General features: G+C 40.9%; 1 protein-coding gene and 1 long non-coding RNA gene across 2 annotated transcripts in view; one reads left to right on the forward strand and one right to left on the reverse strand.

The window, feature by feature from the left end:
* Nucleotides 1-16,125, reverse strand: part of LOC309495648 — a 198,799-nt gene that overhangs the window by 85,865 nt on the left and 96,809 nt on the right. The gene's annotated exons all lie outside the window — the stretch shown is intronic.
* The window catches only part of dnajb14 (DnaJ heat shock protein family (Hsp40) member B14), a 92,217-nt gene that overhangs the window by 41,499 nt on the left and 34,593 nt on the right, over nucleotides 1-16,125 (forward strand). The window contains exon 2 of the mRNA XM_082165429.1: nucleotides 6,604-6,781. Coding sequence (XP_082021555.1) covers nucleotides 6,604-6,781 — 178 coding nt within the window. The remainder of the gene's footprint in view (nucleotides 1-6,603; nucleotides 6,782-16,125) is intronic.

Below are 16,125 nucleotides of genomic sequence, written 5' to 3' on the forward strand. Positions count from 1 at the left end.
TTGCCCGGCGGCGGAGAAAGCGCGGCGGAGCAGGCTTGACGTCGTGCGGCAAGCTTTAGAGGGTAGGGCCGACTTAGCACGCCGTCCAGCAGAGGGCGGGCATAAGTGGGCCGCTATCGCCTCTTCGACCGGCGGCAGCGAAAGGTATCCTTTGTTCTTGGCATCGTCAACAGCGGAGAATGCCAAAGAAACAGCAGGACGCACTCTAGCCGAATAGGACTTGTTCCAGGACTTGGCGACTTCTTCGTGTAACTCAGGAAGAAAAGGCGCCGGTCTGGACGCAGGCGAAGCGCGCTCCCCAGGCAGGAAAAATCCATCCAGCCGGTTGTGAACGGGCTGCTCAGGCGAAGACCACTCGAGGCCGAGGCTCGCCGCGGCCTGTGCGAGTACTCGCATGAGCTCCGTCTCGATGGACGCTCTCTTGCCTGACGACGTGCGGGCAGGGGGCGCGGGGTCCTCAGAGCCCGCCCAATCCTCACTGCCTGACGCCAGGATAGAGCAGGAATCATCCTCTCCCAGCAGGGCTTCCTCATCCACGATGTCAACGGAAGCGGCGGCAGACGGCGGCCGCTGTCCGTCAGGAAGCGAGGCTGACGAAGCCGGGGAAGCAAGCGGGCGAACCGGCGAGCTTTGGCGGCTGAGGGAGGGTTCCGGGGCCCGCTGGGCACGGCGCTTTTTACGGCGCGACGCCGCGGCGGGCGGGGGAGCAGTCTCGGTGAAGAAGGCTAGGCGAGTCCTCAGAGTCGCCATTGCCATCAGCTCGCAGTGAGGGCAGCCGCCGTCAGCGAGCGCGAGAACTGCATGTTCCTCACCCAGGCAGGAAACGCAAACCACGTGGCGGTCCCCGTCGCTGAGTGTGGCTCTGCACGAGCCGCCGGAAGGCATCTTTAAAAAGACGCTAGCTCTTTTAGAATGTGTGTCGCGGCGGCGACACACACACACAAAAGTACAGTGTAATAAGGAAAAGGATATAAGCGCCGGAAAGCGCAGCAGGAAGGCAGGAAGGCGGCGCGGCCAGCGACTTCAGTGACTCGTCCCGCTGAAGGTGCTCTCTCTCAGACGGCGCGGCTTCTTCTCCGGCTCCAGCGATGCGTGTGCTTCGCTTGAAGGATGAAAAACCAGATAATAGCTGCCTGCGAGCTGTATTTATAGGCCTAGACCACGCCCATTTCGGCGGGACGTGACGCAGCGGGCGCGAAGTGCCCTGATTGGGTCTGGCGTCACGCCAGGCCTCGCTCGATAGGCTGCTGCAGTTGCCGCAGAGCAGCCAATAGGCGCGCGAGCTGTCTCGCCTATGTCTGCATGCTGCCGCAACGCGTTTTGCATTATTACAAAATTAAGGATAATTTTTGGCTTCAATATCTCGCGGAAAAAGGATTTTCCCCTAGCGTAAGATATCTTACGCAGTACGAGAGACCTCTCGTAAGAGAACTGCTGTCAATAAAGATGTGTGATTTTTCACAATCCATGCATGTTTCATTGAGTTATGAGCTGAAACGTCACATCAAAACAACATCGCATCACTGCTATTGCTACTTCATAGATCCGCCTGTGCTATTTTTTGTGTTAGAACGCCATAAGGAATATCTTTAGATCTGAGTGATGGATTATGATGAGTTTGGGCTGTTTTTAATCTTAACAATCTGCTGTAAATAATGATGTGCCATTTTCCACAATTGATGCATGCTTCATTGAGTTATGAGTTAAAACGCGACAAGTGCTACATCTATAATAAATGCTCTATGCGCGCCGGTGGTGGTTCGTGTGTTACAACTCCCACGAGGAATATCTTTAGATCTGAGTGATGGATTTTGATGAGTTTGGGCTCTTTTTAATCGTGAGAGTCTGCTGAAAATAATGATGTGCATTTTTCTACGATCTGTGCATGCTTTGTGAAGTTATAATTGAAAACCAAACGCGAGTGCTTCATGAGTGTATACTAGGATAGGCGCGTCTGAGGTATTGTTTGTTTTAGAACGCCATGAGGAAATATCTTTAGATCTGATTGATGGAATATATTAAGTTTGGGCTCTTTGTAATCGTGAGCTCCTGCTGTAAATAACGATGTATAATTTTTCATGATCGGCGTATATTTCATGAAGATACGAGTAAAAAGGCCAAGTCTAAGCTACCTTGCTAGGCTACGTGAATCAGTGGATTTTTTGTGTTTTAGAACTCCATGAGGAATATCTTTAGTTCTGAGTGATGGATTATGTTGAGTTTGGACTCTTTTTAATTGTAAGCATCTGCTGTAAATAATGATGTGTCATTTTCCACAATTGGAGCATGTTTCATGAAGTTACAAGCGGAAATGTGTCTAAAATGCAGCATCCATATATGGTTTACACATGGGTCTCTTAAGGGGTTATTTTACAAAAACCTTGCTCAAGTTTATTAAAAACCCTGGAACAATTATGCTTGTTGTATTCTACTCATTGAGACCTTTCAAATGACATATGACACAGGACTATCTGAGCTGTATGATGTTTTTGACATATTGCAGTATGTGGTACAAAAAAGTAGTTTATAAATTATGAAAACATTTTTTTTCTATTTATCAGCAAATAACTCAGCACTACATTGGAGTTTATCAAATTGGCTACATTCATTGTAAATTTCGGACTCTAAGCTTTCAAATGACATCTATTTTAAGTTGATCCAGGTAATATTTTTGAAAAAAAATTATGATTATTAATTTTGCAGCTAGGTGGCGCCTACGGCGGGTACACTCGTATTTAGTGGAATAACTCTGCAATCATTAGGAGTTGATCGAAGTAATTAGATGCATTAAAAAGCTGAGATGTTGTTGTTCCATTCAGTGGTTGCTTAGTAATTTGATTATGAATATTTTTCATGGGGTGGCGTCCCGCCGGCGGGACGGTTAGGGTTTAAGGGGTTAAAGAGCGCGATGGAATAACACCTGAACTTCACTTGAACACTTGTTTTGAGTCTGAACTCTACTTATCATTTTAAGTAAAACAAAGTGCTCAAGTAATCAACAAATAAAGTCCATAAAATCTTAGTTCACTGAGCAGCACTTATCAAGTTTCTGAGAACAGAAATGTGTAAACTCACACTGGTTTACCGGGTCATACAGAATACCGGTGTTTATTTTTGTTATGATATACATTTTTAATATACCGCAATACCGGTGTCTTTCGACTAAACAACGTTGGGAATGCGGCGCGGCACGACACTGTTTGAGAGGGGTCCCTTTTTACTGTTGCACTGTGGTGAGGGCACCGCTGTGTGTTACTAAGCGTGACGGTGAAGATGGATAGGTTAAACTATAATTGATAGCTGTTAAATTATATTACAGTGTTTCCCATACATTGGTTCACAATATCAACACTGCCCGCCACAAATAGATTTTTCAAAAGGCTTTGACAAAAGCCTTTGTTTTACCAAAGAATCCACAGTGAAATTTACCGCATACAAACAAATAATACATAACAAATAATCAACTGAGACATTCACATTGTTGAAAATAAATAAAATAACCACATTCCTTGTATTAGGATCTTTTGGAAGTTAATGTTATTTGTGGTCTTCTTCCTTCTTTCCTACATTTAGATAGGTGGGCAAATGCATTTTTGTCTCAGTGCATGCATTGTTTTAGTTTGACAGGGTCAGCGCTAGCTTAGCTTAGCACAATGAATGGAATCTTTTGTTGCCAGCTAGCATGTCCTGAGTAAAAGTGATAATTTTTTTTTTTTTAAACCCACCTAATAACTTCTTGTGGCCTGCGTATTCACAACCAGTACAAATAGCGATGCAGATTAACACTAGGTGATTTCCTAGGCAGATATTGACTTGGGACTATATTAGAGGAAAGCACAGGCGAAGCACTGCTACTTGGGCGCAGAGATATCCCGCAACACATGAAATCCCACGACTTCCGTCAACATACTGGCGTGAATAGTAGCTTGCTATTTTTCCTACAGTACATGAATGGCGATGAAGGAGGAGGCTATTTGAACCGTAGTCTATATACAGCTTCTCAGCATCTATCTTACAACCGAATAAAGACACAGATTAACATAAGGAAGAGTAATAAAAGACAACTTACATGTGCACTTTGTTCTGCCTGTGCTTTGAAAATGGATGGGACGGCCGTATCTTTCAGACGTAGTACCGTCTTTCTGGGCCCATATTCCATTTTTTCAAAGTAGTCCTCCAGTGCAAAATTCTCTTCGCAAACACGATACTGTATAATTTTGTAGAGAGGCGTTGAAGTACAGATATCCAGAGCAGCTAGTCATTTATTTCTCAGTTCCACATTCGATGGAATTCTGTGAAACATTACATTCGTGTATGTCCTTTGCTTGTTCTCACAACCTTTTGCTACACAGGTAATTACCATGTTTGCTGTAACTGTAGCTGTAACTACTCAAAATAAACAATCCAAAAGCGAAGACACTCGGTGCAGGTCATGCCGGTATGTTCTTCTTCTTCTTCCGTTTTTTGGCGCGTTGCACGCCGATATGTTGACGGAAGTCGTGGGATTTCATGTGTTGCGTGATATCTCTGCGCCCAAGTAGCAGTGCTTCGCCTGTGCTTCCCCCTAATATAGTCCCAAGTCAATATCTGTCTAGGAAACCGCCTAGTGTTAATCTGCATCGCTATTTGTACTCGTTGTGAATACGCAGGCCACAAGAAGTAATTAGGTTTTAAAAAAATGTTTTTTAGCACTTTTACTCAGGACATGCTAGCTGGCAACAAAGGATTCCATTCATTGTGCTAAGCTAAGCTAGCGCCGACCCTGTCTAACTAAAACAATGCATGCACTGAGACAAAAATGCATTTGCCCACCTATCTAAATGTAGGAAAGAAGGTGAATAAGCCCTATTTCAAAAAACTTAAAATGAGTGTTCCTTTAAAGCGACAGCCTAATATTCCTGCTGATATTTCCACATAATATATGTCTGTTTTTATCATGGTTTTCATATGTTAATCAAACAAAAGATTAAAGATTATAAAGAAATTGCTCACTGCTCTTGACTAAATAGCTTTAATAAGGGTTCATTTATATTTATACATTGAAGACTATGCAGTGATATTTTACGTTTGATTACTATTTCTGTACCTGAACATTTTGTTTAGACCTACATGAAAATAACTGTTTATTCATTTCTGAATATTTATTCATTGTTTTTTCTGTTGTATTTATTTGTGCTATTGCTCATAATTTGATATTTTGTTCTTATTTTATTACTGACTGTCTTTAAAATATTAAAAATGTATATGAGTTAGGTTAGTAGTTTTTGGTGTTATAACCGTATTTATTAAGATTACATGGATCAAAAACAACTTAAACCATATCTAGATCTCTGGGGCCAGTGAACATTTTGGCTGGGCAAATAAAAATTTTAACCACTGGCCCGATCGAGCCAGTAGAAAAAATCCTTAGCATTGAGCCCTGCTAACTCACGTAAAGTACATAAAATTTATAAGGTTTGTATTTAGCATCTATCCAGTGTGTTATCAAAAGGTGTGATAAGGATATGACATGGCTATGAGATTTTGTGTTAGAACAGAGTACGCTGTCAATACAGTAAATGTTCCCACTGTACCATAACCTATACACTAGTTGACCTTTTCACATCGGCATCATGAGGCTTCTACTTTCTCCGCAAAAACATTTGTGGCGTCCAATTATTTTTTTATTTTTTCACATATATTTAACATTAATAAGAGTAATAAGAAATGTTCTCAAATTTGATGTAGGCTCCAACTCCACTACAGGCCTATCCACCTAATATGGTCAAATGAGGCCACAGGAATTTGTCCCAGTACCGGTCCTGTGCAAAGTAGGCTACTACTTTATTCTCAAAATCTCATATTGCTATGACTTTATTCTCGTAATCTTAGATAATCTTAGACTAAAACACAGCCGTACTATATAAGATTTTTTTTAAATGTATTTCTGCCATTACAGTTATCTTTACAACAATACCAACATAATGTAGTAAGAAAGTTTAATCGTAATGAAAACATTGCGCAATTTTTCTAGAATTGACAAATCTACGGTCGATCGTTCACATCTGGCGTACGTCACAACCTTAACATAATCACCAGTTAAACCATAACACCCGCAGGGAAAAGATGATGTCACTCACTGAAGTTTTATTCAGGATTACCACGAATGGCTTAGATCAAAACAATGGCTGCATCCGAAATTGCGTACTTGTCACATTCAACTTATATTTTGCATACTTGTCGCATATGCATACTGTCGGATGGTTTCCGTGCACAGCACACAGATGCGAATTATCTATAATCTATTTTGTTATCGATATATCTAAATATAACTAAAACGTGGCATCCATGTATTAATGCAAATTTTCATAATAAACAGAATAATTATTTTATAGGCTACTTTAATGGTTGAGCATGAGACATATTGATCAAACAATGTTTCTATTTGGATTTACAATGTTATTTATTCCTGTGATTCAAAGCTGAATAGCTAATGAACACCAACATGAAAGAGGACTGTCAACTAGTCTAATGTAATAAGACATTTGTAATTATTTAATCATAAATTGGAATTGAATTTCCCAGTCAAATCTGCTATTTAGCCTAGTTGTGTTTTGTTGGCAGTGTTGTTGGAAGCCTTGCTGAGGAATGGTACTTCGGCAGGGAAAAGCACTGCATACTGCAGGAAGTCATCAAATGGAACAGACCCTGGATCCCAAACCCAACATGAGGCACAGAAACAGGACTCCACTGCAGATTTAACAAAAGGATTTACTAAGGAGCAAGCTGAAGGGGTACAAAGGCAAGTGTGTATACATTATTAGGGCCCAAGCACTGAAGGTGCCATGGTCCCTATTGTTTTCTTAAGGATTATTATTTATTAATTAATGTATCTTTATTTAAGATCTGGGTGCTTTTGGGACCTTTAACATGTTTAACGTCTCGTGAAATTTTGCGCAGTCAGGCAAAAGATAGTACATGTTCAGGCCTGGGGAGGGGAGGTTAGGTTCTGCATCAACCCCCTTTATTTTTGCAGTCCATAAACTAGGAGCATATACACTCACCAGATACTTTTATTAGGTATACCCTACTTGTATTGGGTTGGACACCCTTTACTACTCAGAGCATGTAACCAGTTGATCTTTGCTGAAGTTGTCTTGATAAGAGAACCAGTTTAAGGACCTTTGATGAATGGAAAGACAAGGCTGCAGCATGGCACAAACTTAAAGGTTGTCTTGATAAGAGAACCAGTTTAAGGACCTTTGATGAATGGAAAGACAAGGCTGCAGCATGGCACAAACTTAAAAGAAGACTTCTAGCTCAGCATCATTTTCACGTAAAGAATAAACTAAAGAAAAGTTTTACTGAAGATAGTTTGCAGTTTCATCAGCAGAAGTCAGCTTCAAGACTCACAAGGAGTTTGTAGGCCGCCGTACTTACAGTTACAAAGATCACAGCAATTATACCCTTCACCAAGGTTTAAGCTATGTACTTGCTTCAGGTTGAAAGATTCTACTCGGCTAGATAAACATAGTAATTTTTCACACATACAGATAGACTGAAGCATATCTCCATCGATTTTGCAGCTGACACTCGGACCCTGAATTTAGGCATGTCGTGACCTTCCAGGTCGCAGATTTGGGTTGCTGGGTGCCAGCCTGTCCAGAACAACAACTCAGTCAATCTCGAATAATGCCAGTAGTTCCTTAACCTGTAACCAAAAAGACCAACACACACACTGACACACAGCTTTTCCAAAGTTGCATTTGGCCAGGCTCTAACTATAAACAGGAGAGTCTTCTCAAAACATCAAGATAATACTTTCTTTCTCTCAAGGAGAGGACACTTTAATATAACACAGTTCTCAAGAAAAGGCCACTTTAGTCAACGCAGTAAAGTAAAGCTTTAACTAAGAAATGGTCACTCAAACTATTGGTTCCAATGACCCTTGTGACCTAGTTGTCAGGGCACCCCAGAAAAGCAGATGGATGTATTGACACGTTGAAGACCGTTCTCAAACAAAACATCTTTCCATATTTAATTTCTGGAAGCCAGGCTAAATAAGCAAGCACTGTTACTGCATTCAGATATCAAATACAGACATTAGATAATGAAAATACATAAATAGAACATTTTAGTAATCACACTGGTAACTTCTATAACACAGTAAAATCTCACAAGCCTAGAGAAGTCATTTAACTTGTGATGTTGAGAAGGAAAATATTGATTAATACCTTGATTACAATCACTCAATTACATATACATTTAAGCAGCAGTGGATTCCAGAATCCATCCCCTTCTGTATGTATGTGTATATCTTGTATGTATATATATACAGTATATATATATATATATATATATATATATATATATATATATATATATATATATATATATATATATAAATACAGTATATATATATATATATATATATATATATATATATATATATCGGTATGTACATATTTATATATATATGTAAATTATTTATAAATGATTTATTTATAAATCAATCAAAGCATTTCAGTCTCCAGTCTCAAAGGAACAGTTTGTTTTATTTCATCCATAGCTTTTTAGATAACTGGTATCAATCTTAGGTCTACTTAGGTAAATGGAAACCCTACTTAAAGAGGTTGCACATTATTAAGTCACAGTTCTCATGCAATATGGGGGGGGAAGAAAGATCTTGCTGAAGATAAGCTTGAAATGGTGCAATGTTATGCAAAAGGGATGAAAACAATAAGATTATCAAACTATCATAAGATTTGTGACTTCCAGTACAAGAGAACTCGGTCAGATAAAGGCTTAAGGAATGTTTCTGTCAAAAAATAAATAATTGTATTAAAAGGACAGCTATATAAAAAAAAGCCACTGTTGAGAAGCAAACAGGTATTTGAAGCTGCTGGTCTCACTGGAGTCTCAAGATCCTCTCCATGCTGGCTGGCAGTTGTGTGTAAAGTTGCATTTCAGCCACCTCTAACCAAAGCTCACAAAGAGAAACATTTACTGTGGGTTTACAAATACATGAAGACTCACAGTTGCTAATTTGACATCCATGATTACGAATCTCCCATTTTACCACATCTTAAAGGCCCAGATATACTTCAAGTGAACTGATTTGACGGTATTTTGAACAAAATCAGGCTTTTTTTTTTTCTTTTTTTTTTTTTATATAATATTTTTATTAGAATTTTGTATACAAGTAACAAAAAAAAAACAGACAAAAAAAACAAAAACAGAATAGAAACAACAAGCAAAACAGAACACAGACACACACACACAAAAAAAAAACGGGCATATTTAAAAACAACAATAATTAAGTACACTGCTGCACCGCTGACACTAGAATCTCAACACAAGTACTAAACAGAGATGGTAAAGGTGGTTGGCACTCTATGAACTCCCTTGCTGGTCAAAATCAGCTTTGTATTTGTCAAGGTGAGCCAAAAATGGCTGCCAAATATCTGAAAATGTATTAAGATTGTCCATCATGCCATAGCGGACCTTCTCCATATGCAATATACCAATGAGCTCACTTAACCAGATCCTAAACTGAGGCACAGTATCTGACTTCCAAAGTTTTAAAATCATTTTCTTTGCAACTACCATTCCATACATAATTGTGCTTTGCATCGAAACTCTGTGTTTAAGTAGAGAAGGAGAAACCCCAAACAATGCAATTGTAGCAACAATGACATCTGCTTTTCACATTAAGTGAATCATGTGATGTCGAACACATCTTCTTTGTCCAAACAGCGCTGGTTAATAATTCCCCACGGAATAATTCACCAGCGCCGGGGTGTCTGTCGCCCCCCCCCCAGTTCAGCGCGGACTCCCTGTGACTTTTACAGCCTCATGACACACACACACATACACACACACACACACAAACATCCGTTGTGTTTAACTTAACATTCTTTTAAATGTGTGTAACTCAGACTTGGATCTGAACTTCCTGTATGTATGTGTGATTAATGTTGTTTTGATCATATAGTTATGATCTTCGAGTGTTTGGATCTGAAATGTATTTTTGAAGAATGTTCTCCCAGTAGAATCGCATCCCGTAACCCGAGCTCATTGGCAGGTCATAAAATTTGATCACCAAGCTCAGCCAGCCCTATGCATGAGATAACAGGGTCGCAACATTCCAACACACACACACAAACACACTCTGGACTTTGAAACAGAAAACCCCCTTTCAGAAAAGGACTTTTACCCATAAAGTCACTCTTAAATGTACTAAATATATAAATTTGTGTGTTAAGAGGTGTGTGTAAACCATAGGAAAGCATACATGTCCTATTTGTAACATTAATAGAACTGCAAATGCCTATACAAATGCATAATAATGTATCTTTGCATTGCTACAAAGCCTATATTCTATTTTTGATATCTCTGTAATCCTCTCCAGCTAACGGAGTTGAATTCCGATAGCAGAATTCAGTGATGCGCATTGTTTTATAAGTTCATATGTCTGGAGAAAATCCTCTCAAGTTAAAGTCAATCATGACTCATTCGAGTGGGCGTGTCTAACCGGACAAAGGAATCTTCCCGCTCGAAAAATCTCGACAGCTGATTCGTCCTACACGAAGGAGGGGACGGCACATGGGACACTGATAAAAGTCCAAACCCTCTTATCTCTATCTCTCTCTTCCAACTCAACTTCCTCTCTTCGGACCTTCTTCTCCCCGGCGCAGCGCTTCTCCAAGGAACATCTGGAGGAGGCCCTGGCCTTCTCCATCGAGCGAGCACATGTTCGAGTCGTTGCTGCGTCCCTTGCAACTAAGACCTTAAACCTCTCCCATCCCGGGAGATGAACTTTATTTTCCGGTAACATTACATTCAGTGAGCCTTTCAAGCTTCCCGCGACACCGGAAGACGCAGCAGAAACAGGACACCATCCTCGCTTCCTGCATCAGCTTCAGCCTGACCAGAAAGAGCACTCGCAAGTATATTGATTCCTATAAAAGCTGTTCCAGGTGTCTAGGTCTTAGGTCCGTGAACTAAGTTACCCTCTATCTTCCCTCTATAAAATAAATGTACATGCGACTTATGAATTATGACCATGAGTCATATTTATTAATATTTCCAAAATTCCCTATATTCTTGAGCTAATTCACATTTACCCCGAGTCGTTATTGTTACACAATCATTGGGTCAGGTTCAAATACACAGCTGTACATGTCAGAAAACCACTTAAATATGTTACACCAAAAATTATACCGTTTCGGACATGTCCAAAAGATGTGAGTCAGAGAGCCCTCTGCAGATTTACATCGGTCACAAAGCGATGAAATGGTGGGAAAGATTCTGTGCAATTTGGTCTTTGAGTAGTGAAGCCTGTGCATCACCTTAAATTGGATTAACTGATGCCTGGTGCTAATAGAACAAGATCGGATCCTACCAAGGCCCTCCCTCCAAACATCATCTCCAATCTGCATTCCCAGCTCCTCCTCCCAGGAGTTTTTCAAAGAGTGTGTAGCATAAACTGTTCGTTCAGAGAATATATTTACAAAGCCAGAGACCAATTTTCTAGAATCAGGTGGGCCCAACAAAAGCTTATAGATCATTTTATCTACCGGAAGAGACTCAAAGTTAGGCACACATTGACGAACGTAATTTCTAATCTGCAAATATCGGAAAAAATGTGTTGCGGGAAGAGAAAACTTATTTTGTAACTGTGCAAATGTGGCAAACTGTTTATTAATATACAGGTCTTTCAAAGTGACCACACCCTTTAGCCTCCAACTGTTAAAAGACCCGTCCGAGAGGGATGGAGAGAATGCATGATTGCGGTATGCTGGAGCATGGATAGAAGTGTCTGGTAGTCTGCAGTCCTTTCTAGTTTGCTGCCATATTTTTAAGCAATTAAAGATAATCATATTATCCATCTTAACAGTTGCAGGAGGTCTGGGTGTTGAGAAAAGAAGTGCTGGAAGAGAACTATTTTTGACATCACTCATTTCAATGGCAACCCAGGGGGGAGACTCGGCAGATACCTCCATATTATATCCTTCCTGCCAATAAACCAGGGCTCTAGCATTCGCTGCCCAGTAATAATGCAGAAAATTCGGCAGTCCTAACCCACCCATTTTCCCTGGTTTATGTAAATGAGTTTTTGAAATTCTGTGTGCTTTAAAGCCCCAAATAAAAGGAAGAATTATCGAATCCAAAGATTTGAAAAAAGATCGTGCCAAAAAAATAGGTAAATTTTGAAAAAGATACAAGAACCTCGGCAGGGAAACCATCTTAATGGCATTTATACGACCCACCATAGAAAGAGGAAGAGTCCTCCATTTTTCAATGTCCCTCCTCAGTTTCTCCAGTTTCTCAAGAAAATTCAGCTTAAAAATTAGTTTAGGGTCTTTCGGCAAAACTACACCAAGATACTTCAGCCTGTTTGTAATTTTGAACGGGAGATTATGCAAAAATTCAGTGTTGAGATCCGCGCCCAGTGACATGAACTCACTCTTCTGCCAGTTAATTGTATATCCGGAAACTTCACCAAATGTTTTAATAAGATCCAGCAATACAGAAACTGATTTCTCTGGTTGTGATATAAAAAGAACAACATCGTCCGCGTATAGGGAAATATGGTGATCCACATTACCCAGTCGGATGGGTTCAATAGAAGGGTGATTCCTGATACTAATGGCAAGAGGCTCAATGGCAATGGCAAAGAGCAATGGGCTGAGGGGGCAGCCCTGGCGTGTCCCGCGGTGTAATCGGAACGGCAATGATCTTTCTTGATTCGTGAGAATGGAGGAAGATGGATGAGCATATAGCATTGCAATCCACGATACAAATTGACGACCAAATCCAAACTCCTCCAAAGCCTTTACCATATATGCCCATTCCACTTGATCGAATGCCTTTTCCGCATCTAGGCAAAGGGCAGCCACCCTCGAGCCCTTACTATACCTATGATACATTATATTCATCAATCTTCTGACATTAAAAAAGGAAAATCTATTTGGGACAAAGCCAGTTTGATCAGTGTGAATGATGGATGATATATATTTATTTAACCTATTTGCTAATAACTTGGTAAAAATTGTAATGTCTGAGTTCAGTAGTGCGATAGGACGAAACGATGAAGGTTCAGCTTCGTCCCTACCTTCTTTTAATAACAGTGAAATATTAGCTTCATACAATGTGGGTGGAAATTTCTGGGTTCCAAATGAATGATTGAACATCCTCAAAAGAAGAGGAGCAATCTTCATAGAACATTTTTTATACAGTTCAATTCCGAAACCATCTGGGCCAGCAGCCTTGCCATTGGGAAATGATTTTAAAGCATCCAGAATCTCCTGCGTGGTAATGTCAGAATTCAAAGCTTCACGAGCAGCCGCACTTAATTTAGGGAGTCTTAGATGCTCCAACCAGTCAGAAACATTTCCTTTTGCTTTTGACATATATAACTCTTCATAATATTCCCTAAAACGATTGTTTATACTTTTAGGATCAATAACTAGTTCTCCAGTCTTTGATTTAATCTTATGAATGGCTCTACTAGCTTGCAAGCCTCTCAACTGTTGGGCCAGTAATTTATGGGGCTTATCCCCCAACTCGAAGTGTTTCTGCCTGATCTTAAACAATTGATCGCATATCTGACTAGATAGGATAGTGTTATATTCATATTTGAGTTTAAGAATATTTTGTAAGGTGGAAGGGCTGGAGGAAGTCCTGTAGACAAGTTCCAACTACGATAGTTCAATTTCGATTTCTGACAGTCGCTTTCACCGTTCCTTTTTCAGAGAAGATTCAAAAGATATTATGTGACCCCGAATCACAACTTTAAAAGTTTCCCATAAAGTGGAGTCTCTGACTTCCGAATTGTCATTACTCTCTAGGAATTCTGAGATCTTAGTAGATATCTATTGACAGAATGATGCATCGGAAAACAATGATGGATGGAGACTCCAGGTAAACTGCTGTTTTTTATGATTAAGATCAAGGACCAATGAAGTAGGAGAGTGGTCAGAAATGAGAATATTATGATATTTTGAGGCAATAACGTTGGATATCAATTTAGAGTCAATTAAAAAATAATCTATTCTCGAAAAGGACTTGTGCATTTGTGAGAAAAAAGAATAATCTCTATCTGTAGGATGTCCAAACCTCCAAATATCAACTAGATTCATAGAAGACATTAAGTCATTTAAAACCATGGAGGAGGTAGATGACTGATTTGACTGGGCTGACCTATCCAAACGGCTGTCAAGCACACAGTTGAAATCACCACCTACAATTAAATGTGTATCCGAGAGATCAGGCAGTGAACTAAATATCTTACGGAAGAAAGCTGGGTCATCAATATTTGGACCGTATACATTAAGGAGCGTAACATGAAATGAGTGAATGTAGCCAGTTACCAAAATAAACCGGCCATTTGGGTCACTCACAGTAGAAACATGCCTAAAAGGAACAGTCTTGCGGATCAGAATTGCCACTCCCCGGGCTTTACTGGAGAATGTGGACTGAAAAATCTGATTGGCCCAGCTACATCTGAGTAAATTTTCCTTTGTGGGTCTGATATGTGTTTCTTGCAAATAAACTACATCAGCAGACAGAGATTTTAAATGAGAGAACACTTTAGCTCGCTTGAGAACGTGACCCAGCCCGCGCACATTCCAACTAGTAAAAGTGATGCCACCACCTGGCGAAAGTGTATCAGGATGCATACAGATTTTGCATAGTAGCAGCGTACAAATAAAATGCCCTAAAAAAATAATGAGAAAGACAAAAGGAACACATGAAAACGAGCAAGAACATCACCCTCCTCCCCCCCTCCCACTTTCCCAAACAAAGTGAGACTGCAAACCCAAAATACTCTCTTAGGGGCTGCCGGACCATATAGGAACATATAGGAAGTTAACACAGGGACCCCGCGACCTCTCCACTAATGAGGACAAGTGTTTGTGAAAATCAACAGCGAAACATATATATGTTAACGCACATACACACATACCTTACAAGCTGTCATATAAATGTCCCGGTTGATGTACAAACAGCATAAAAGTCACATACCGAAACTCAAGACAGAGTCTCTGCAAAAGCCTCAGCATCCTGCGGGGATGAAAAAACTCTGTCCATGGTGTCACTGGAGACCCGCAGCCGTGCCGGGTAGATAAAACCGCTCCTCACACCTGCATCTCGGAGTCGTTTGCGGACGGGATCAAATGCCTGTCGTTGCTTCATCACCTCCGCTGGGTAATCAGGAAAGAAGTGAACCGCTTTGCCGTTGTAGCGCAGAGGAAACTGCTGGTGGGCCAGTTGTAGTATTTTCTCCTTCAGTTGGAAATGATGAATCCGTGCTATCATTACGCGCGGGCGCGGGCGCGTGTCGTCCTCAGAGAGCCGTCTTCCCAGCCGATGAGCCCGGTCCACTTCCAACGGTTTGGGAAAGTTATCAGCGCCCAGCAGCTCAGGGATGAACTTGGCCAAAAACTCAGTTGGATTTCGATTTTCTCAGGCAGGCCGATGATTTTAATATTCTGCCGCCGGGAGCGAGCCTCCAGGTCGGTTACTTTCAAACGAAGCATTTCGTTTTCCGACTGCATTTTCGTACATTGCTGCTCAACAAGCGAGAGGCGGCGGTCATACTCCGAGCTAGCATTTTCCACCTCCTGTATTCGGTTACCGAGACTCGCCAGCGTTGCCTGGGTGGATGCCAAGGATGCCTCCAAGTCGTTGAAACAGTCATTCATCGTCTTGCTCATACTTCGTATCGCTGCGAGGATGCTCGATTCAGACTCCAGAGCAGACTCGTTGGCTAATTCCGGAGCTGCAGCAGCTAGCTCCGCACATGGCTGGCCATCATCAGCCTCACTTGAGGCTTTCTCTTGCCGCTTTCCTCTTTCAGATTTTGGTTTTGTCATCACGAGGCACTTAGATGAGAGTATTTATGAGGCGAAACCGGGAAATTAGGTGAAATATTAAGTAAATGACCGAATTATTTCAAACGTGGAGAGGAGCCCTGGAAAAACACGACTACTCCATACGGTGCTCACTAGCGCCCCCCAAACAACAACAACAAAATCAGGCTTAAACAAAGTTCTTAGATACTCAGGCAGGCCGTGGCGTTTAAACAGTGCTCAATTGGGGCCCAAAGTGTGCCAAGAAAATATCCCCCACACCAGTAAC

The sequence above is a fragment of the Leuciscus leuciscus genome (assembly GCF_965113295.1).
Source record: "Leuciscus leuciscus genome assembly, chromosome: 3".
NCBI lineage: Eukaryota > Metazoa > Chordata > Actinopteri > Cypriniformes > Leuciscidae > Leuciscus > Leuciscus leuciscus.